The 7,968-nt window shown below is 39.7% G+C and overlaps 1 protein-coding gene across 3 annotated transcripts in view; it reads right to left on the reverse strand.

Moving 5' to 3' along the window:
- Positions 1-1,947: 1,947 nt before the first annotated feature.
- PID1 (phosphotyrosine interaction domain containing 1) overlaps positions 1,948-7,968 on the reverse strand; it is a 257,194-nt gene continuing 251,173 nt past the window's right edge. For all 3 annotated transcript variants that reach the window (XM_011969146.1, XM_011969144.1, XM_011969143.1), the window contains one exon: positions 1,948-4,077. In XM_011969146.1, the coding sequence (XP_011824536.1) occupies positions 3,601-4,077 (477 nt within the window). In that variant the 3' untranslated portion in view covers positions 1,948-3,600. The remainder of the gene's footprint in view (positions 4,078-7,968) is intronic.

Genomic DNA, 7,968 nt, shown 5'->3' on the forward strand with positions numbered 1-7,968 from the left:
ATTTCCTTTTGGAATTAGGTAAGGGGCAATGTTTTTCTTCAATAGCCATTTGCTCACCTTTGGAGAACTGAGCAAGGGAGTCGCTAGGATACCTTTCGGGGTTTCAAGACTCTGTCCTAGAACTTGCAAATCGACAAAACACACGGTGATCTTTCCTTCCATCTGTCTATCCCTCCATCCATCCTGCCGGCCAGCTAACAGAAACTAAATGAGTTCCTCCAAAGTGCCTGGTCCTGCCATAGGAGCTGGCAATAAACGTGAACAAAAGAGATAAAACCCTCATCTCAAAAACGTTGACATCCAAGGAGTTTAAACAGACATTTACATAATTATACAAATAAATATGTAATTAAAAACTGCAATGAACGACACGAAGGAACATGACAAGAGGGCATAGAATCCTGTAACAGAAGGACTTGATTGAGAATGTTAACATTTTCTCAGAAAAACAAAACAAGCAACACAGGCATCTTGATTTTTGTAGAAGTAGAAAAATTTGTCGATTTTTGCCTATAGCCATTAAAATACTTAAGCAAAACTCCATATTATGTTATCTGGGCTCAAAAAAATTCTTGGGACTTTGCTTTTAATACTGTTGGTGTCAAAAATACTTCAAAAATGAACAGCAAAGAATGCTTATTTATAATGGTTTAGTGTGCTACTTTCAAATAAACTAGAAGGTTTTAAGAGGAATAGAAATGAAAAATCCAAAAGAGGTAGACCTTGTCTTGACAGAGCCACAGCCCTGGACCAGAAGTCAGAAGTTTCTAGTCTCATCAATCATGCCCTAGCTGTGCTACCACGGCCAAGTGATGTAATCTCTCTTGGGCTGAGTTTCCTCATCTCTGAAATAACTGCTATGCCCGCCTATGAGGTTCTTCTCAGGAGCATCTGAGTAAGTACTTTGTGATCACTAGCATAGAAAACATAGTACAAAAAGTGGGCATACAAAGTATCAAAAAATAATAATGCAGTGCTGAATCACCCTTCAGAGAGGAATTAGGATTGGCCATCCCAGAAGACTTCATTAGCTATTTGGAAAATATCATTGTGTATCTGTCTTTAAATTGCTGCCAATAATCCCAGGCAAAAACTCATGCCAATATTCTCAGAGCCAATTACTTAGCACGTCACACTTGGTAGTCTGAAAAAACAACAACAACAACAAAAAACTAGCAAATGCTTCCTGCAATAAATAAACATGTGTGCACTTAGGATTCAACTTAACTTGTACTCAGTGAGGAAAAGGGCACTGTTGAAATACATGCTGGCTGTTTTTTTCTCTTTTTTTTTTTTTTTTTTTTACTTTTTCTTCTTTTTAAATATATATTCAAGGACAGCAGAGAAACTGAAATTGGGAAAAGTTTGACCTGAGAGAACTGCCATTTCAATCAGAGGAGTTAGGTTATAATTCTCGCTTGAATTCATCTCTTTATAACAGGCACCTATACTTTTACTTTGGAAGCCTTTATATTTGTTATTGATTCCATGAAGGGCATTGCTCAAAAAACACAGGCTCCATGGTCACCTGTCTTGCTTGTTTAATAGGGCCATTCTGAGATGTCACAGCCTGGAGGAGACATTCTTTAACCAGTCCCATCAGAAAAAAAATGACTCAGTGTTTACCTTCCAGGATTTCAGTATAGGTTCTTCAAAGACATACATGAGATTTTTGTAAATAGCAATCATCTGCAACGTGTTCTGGAAGACTCTGCACTGAAACAAACCCACCTTACTAAAGAACTATTTCAACTGTTGCCCCGTCACCATCTCAGGGGCATGGAGAAACTAAAAACAAATTGAGCATTTAGAAAATAAAACTAGATTTTTAAACACAATCAAGGAATAGGTTATTTATGACACGGTTTAAAAATATTTTTGATACAACTACTTGATCTAATTTGTTCTTCATGTTTTCATTACTTGAAAGAGGACGGACACATAAAGTATGAAACTCCTCAGCTTTATTAATGCAAACATATTTTTATTAAAGAATGAATGCATTTATGCTAAAGAATAGCTTACATATGTTGTAAAGCAACAAGCATATCTTCAAGAAGTGAGTCCTCTTCAATATGACTCCATGCTTATTCTACATGCCTGAAAACTGGGCCCACACACAGGGGCACACGTACACGCACACGAACGCAGATACGGACACACAGATACGCAGACCGAAATGCTGACACCATCGCTCCCTAGATTGGATTAACTCTCATTTAAGGCTTCTTAGGTGCTGCAGTGCCCCTAATATTACCAGGATTGAAAAGAGACGTTTAGGAAGGAGCAGCATGACTTGGAAAAGTAGTCATCTGCTCTTGGCCTCCAATGTATGTATTTTAACAAATACTTACAATTTCATTCTATGTTGACTCTGTGTTTTTAATGTTTAAAGAACCATGAAACTGAGAAATCTCAGGATTTTTTTTTAGCGAGAACTTCTCATTCAAAATTTTAAAAAATGGGCAATTCTGACCCTAAGATATCATCGATTTTATGATAACGCAATAAGATTTCCCTTTAGGTTAAGATGATGTGGGTTCTCTAGACAAGCCAAGATTATCTCATTCTCTATCTAAGTGCGATGCTGAGTGATGGAAGCGAGGCTTCCGTGTTGATACCAAATTGGATTTGAAGCTTGCCATCAAGGATGCATCGGACAGGACCATTCATTAAATAAGTTACCATAAATCTCAGCTGGATAAAAGGAGAGCTGACATAGAGTGTGTTCATTTGTTGGTCACTCATTACCCTTTGTCAAGGCTTCTGTTGTTGGGGTTGTTGTTCTAAACTCCTGGTTTGTTTGATTGTTTATTTCATTTGCTTGATTGTTTTCTTCCTTTTGGTGTCCTGCAATGTATGTTGAGATTCCATCCCTCTAGGGATGTGAGAAGGGAAAGAGGGTGGATAGCGCAGCAGGAGGGAAAGGGAAGGGGTCATTAGTAATTGCAAGTATTCTAAGAAAATAGATGAAGTGAATACAATAAGAGGGTACTACTTGGTATATTTATGTAAATAAAAGCATTATCTGTAACTGTGAATTAACTGCCAACTATCAGGTTGTTAGTTGTAAAGCTCAATAAAGGCTGTGCTGATTTGCATACAGAGGAGGGCATCTGCCCTGGGAGAGGAACAGAGATATTCCTTCCTCCCTGTGGCCAGCGTCCCCATCAGCACCTTGCCCATCCCACTAGAGATCCCATAGGTGCCCCTAACATTCTTGTGGAATTTCATAAGGCAGACTGGAATGGCCCATCCAATAACAGCTGCAGAGTATTTGCCTGAGAGTGGTGAAAACTGGCATGGAGCTCTCCCACAGAGAGGCATTGGGAAATGAGAAAAACAAGAAGAGAGTCTAGAACCTTCCTCCCCATCCACACTCCCACCCTCCTCACAGTCACAGCAGCAGCAGGTTTCAATGTAACGTAATTACTTTAATGATACATTTCTTTAGATTTAGAATTGCTCTTCTGAATTTAAAAAGCTTGGTCAGCCAATAGTTTGGCAGTCTTTTCATCCCAAATTTGAAACGTTGCTTACTCATCTATTCCCTTGAACTCCGTGACCAATGCTGCCTTTGCTGAAGCGTCTCAAGTTCATTCAGCCGTCATCGGATTCCAATTCCTGGGAAACCTCTTCGGAGGAGCTGTTGCTGTGGATCCGCCCGTCACTCTTCATACTGTGGAAAGTCTTCCTGAAGGCCTCCATCATGGCGTGGGCCAGTTTCTTGGCCTCGAGCTTGCTCTCGCACTCCACGGCGTGGCAGTCCATCTGGTAGGACAGGTCGTCATTGATCTCCCTGTACACCCAGGCGAAGATGTTGGGGCTCACGTTGTGGTCGGCGGTGCAGTAGGCGATGCGGGCCACCTGGAAAGTATCCATGTGCACTGTGGCCTCCCCTTTGTGGTCGAGGTGATGGAGCCACACTTGGAATGGCCGGATTTCCAGGAGAGCATTGGCTGGAAAGACATCCTCTCGGGCTAGTGTGTGCTTCTTCCAGAGCTCAATGACCGGCTTTTCTGTGCAGCCTGACAAAAATTGCATGCCAGTGGTGGAGACTTTGCCCAGGTAGGTAACCTGCAGATGCAAGAGAGGAAGAAAAGGGAGGCATCAGCAGAAGGCTCTTTGTTCTGATAGACTGAGTGAGTAGGTGTTTCACACAGTCACGGTGTCACAGTGGGAAGGTGAACACACTTCTTTCTTGCTCCCTGAAAGAAAAACTCATCAGAATTTCTATCTTTTCTAACAAGTTGCCTACTTGGCAAATGTATTGAAATTATTTGAATAGAGTTGGATTTTAAAATCTAATTTCTAGAGAACTACTCTCCCTCTCCTTACTCCTTTTTTAAACCCCAATTAAAATGAAGAGTGTGATCTTTTACATAACTTGTCATTTCTTTAACATCATAAAGTCACTCAAAATTTATTTTCAGCCAAACGCACACAGAATTGAATAATATGAAGGAATCAAAAGGACACTGCGTTGGAAAAACAAAATCTTTATTTAACTTATCTCCTAGCCTGGGTCTCTTTCCAAATCTCTCAATGTTTGATTTCACTTAGGCTGCCTGCTTCTAATGCCAAGGACGCAAAAACTGTTCTCTTGAAATTATGGCCTAAAGCATGATAGTTTTCCTTCCCAAGATAATTTTTAAAAGTAACAGCAGTGCCCAGTTGTTTTTTTAACCTAAACTGTTTTTGAACTGATGAGCATCTGGTGATCTGATAATCAACGAAAGATGTACAGATGAATTAAGAGTAGAATGCTGGCTTATCACTTAGCTAGATGGCAGTGTGAAAACTAAGCAGAATAATTCCAAAAGATTCAAATACTGTCTTTTTAAAAACTTGTTTATAATATGCCAAGAAGGGATTTTCATTCTTTCATTGTTTTATTCATCCCACAAAATACATAGAATTACTATTATTGGAGCATAGGCACTATGGGGAGGCAAAAGACTTAAGAGATCATCTAAGAAATAACATGAAATAGTATATACTTACATTTAAAATTAGTGACACAAATAGAAACACTATGAATGCAAGGAGAGAAAGACCAGAAGAAGGTCCGTGGAAACAGTGAGAACTGAGAGGGGACATTCGGTCACAATGATGACAAACAATGTTTCTGTTTACTGGGACAATACAGGCCACATATAAAAAATTAAAACACAGAAGTTAAGTACTATTGTATCTTTGTGACAAGAGTAGTCCCTTTAAGAAGGTAACTTTTTAATAAAGATGTGTAAGGGTGGTACATCACAGAAGTATTTATTGGGACCCTCTTATACACAATGGCAATCTAACACCTAGGCATGGGGGTTGCTATGAAACTGGGGAGGGCCGAATATCCACAGGAAACAAATAATTGAATATTCATTCAGAGGACAGTCTTTGAGGCAGGTGAAGTTGAGGTTTAAATCCTAGCTCCACAGTTCACCAGGACAAAACTCTCACCCTTGACACATGCACAGCTATGACTATGATGTAAGGCAGGCCATGGAAAGGGCAAGAAGGGGAACAGCAAAGTACCGTGAGTGTTCAATGGAGGAGGCAGTGGCATACTGAAGACAGAAGGCCTAAGGAAGAGGCATTGGATTTCAAAGCATCGGCCTCAAACTACACAGAAGCCCACCAAGTCAAGACAGCTAAAGAGAAGGAGGGAACAGTAAAGGCAAGGCTGCAGTAGAGAAAGTCTCAGCCAGCTTGGACAAAGAGGCTGTGCTAACCTGAGCACACAGAAACCCATAGCCTAAGACAGCCCTGGAGCAGAGGCCATGTAAGAGGTCCACGACCTCTGGATAAAAAATAGGCTGACCTTTGCGGGATCGCCCCACATGCAGTCTGAGGAATTGGGGCATCGTTGCTCCTGCTGGAATGCCACTGAAGGGCTAAGGTCCAAGGAGTGCCTGGATGTGATACAGGCTGTGAACTCAGACTTTCCTGATGCCAGGAAGAAAGGTGGATCGGGAGGCCTGACTGATAGCAGAAACACAGCCAGGGGATAAGGGTGGCCTGGATTAGGAACAGAGGCAGTGGGAAAGGACAGGAGGAGGCAGAGGGAATAATATTGCAGGACGAAAACTAACAATACAGGATGAGTATCCCTTAGATAAAATGCTTGGCACCAGAAGTATTTCAAATTTCAGCTATTTTCAGATGTTGGAATACTTGCATATACATAATGAGATATCTTGGGGAGATAACCTAAGTCTGAACATGAAATTTATTTATGATTATGATTCATACATAGCCATTAGTTTTACCTAATATTTTAAATCATTTTATGCATCAAAGTTCATGAAATTGAGCTATCAGAAAGCAAAGGTGTCACTATCTCAGCCACTCATGTGGACAATCTGTGAACGTTTGGCACCAAATAAATTGTGCATAAACAGAAAATGTCAACACATTTAAAAAGGCAGCCCACCCAATGGGAGAAAATATTTGCAAATCATATATGTAATAAGTAATTAATATCTGGAATACATACAGAACACCTAAAAGTCAACAACAAAAAGTAAAAAAACCCAACTTAAAAATGGGCAAAGGTATCCACAGTGGACTGAATAAAGAAAATGTGGTACATACATACCATGTATAAATACTACTCAGCCACGAAAAGAACAAAATCATGTCCTTTGCGACAACATGAACATAGCTGGAGGCCACTGTCTGAAGTGAATGCAGGAGCAGAAAACCAAATACCACATGTTCTCAGCATCCAATTCAAACTCTGCACCAATCAGAACATCATGAGCTGTCACCCAAACAATTCAATACGAAGTTACCCTAGCCATCATCCTATTATCCTATTATCAGTTCTACTCATAAGCAGATATTATCGGTTCTACTAATAAGTGGCTCACTCAATTTATATATACTTATTACAACGGTTCTACCAATAAGCGGCTATGATCAGTTCAACTTATAAGCAGCTATTATCAGTTCTACTAATAAGCAGCTTACTCAATTTATATATACTTATTACAACGGTTCTACCAATAAGCGGCTATGATCAGTTCAACTTATAAGCAGCTATTATCAGTTCTACTAATAAGCAGCTTACTCAATTTATATATACTTATCACAACACAAGAACCCCTCTGACTACTCTTACCACTTGTTTACTCACTTATAAGTAGGAGTAAACATTGAGTACACATGGACATAAAGATGGGAACAACAGACGCTAGGGACTACTAGGAGGGGGAGGGTTGTGGGGGTGATGGTTGAAAACTACCTACCAGGCATCATGCTCACTGCCTGGGTAACAGGATCATTAACACACCAAACCTTGGCAACACACAACTTACCCATATAACAAATCTGCACTTGTACCCCGGGACCTAAAAGTTGAAAAAAGGCTTTAAAAAATAAACTTTCTGTATGGCAATCCCTGGGGGGAATAATGGGCAATGGAAATTAATAGATATTTTTTGAAGCCAAAAAAAAAAAACATGAAAAGATGCTACCATCCTTAGAAAAATGCAAACCAAAACTACAATTAAATACCACTTCACACCTGTTAGGATGGCTGCTAAAAATACAAAAATTAGCCAGGTGTGATGGTGCGCACCTGTAATCCCACCTACTCAGAAGGCTGAGGCAGGAGAATTGCTCGAAACCAGGAGTCAGAGGTTGCAGTGAGCTGAGATCACATCACTGCACTCCAGCCTGGCTGACAGAGTGACACTCTGTCTCAAATAATAATAATAATAATAAATTAATTAAAAGTAGAATTACTATATGACTTGTAGTTCCACTTCTGGGTATATATATATACCCCAAAGAATTGAAAGATGTATATCAAAGAGATATTGTACACGTTTATAGCAATACTATTTGCAATAGCTAAAAAGTAGAAGCAATCCAAGTATCCATTGACAGATGAATGAATAAACAAAACATAGTATATACGTATAAAGGAATATTATTCAGCCCTAAAAAGGAAGGAAATTCTGACAG

This window comes from Mandrillus leucophaeus, unplaced genomic scaffold, assembly GCF_000951045.1.
Source record: "Mandrillus leucophaeus isolate KB7577 unplaced genomic scaffold, Mleu.le_1.0 Scaffold878, whole genome shotgun sequence".
Taxonomy (NCBI): domain Eukaryota; kingdom Metazoa; phylum Chordata; class Mammalia; order Primates; family Cercopithecidae; genus Mandrillus; species Mandrillus leucophaeus.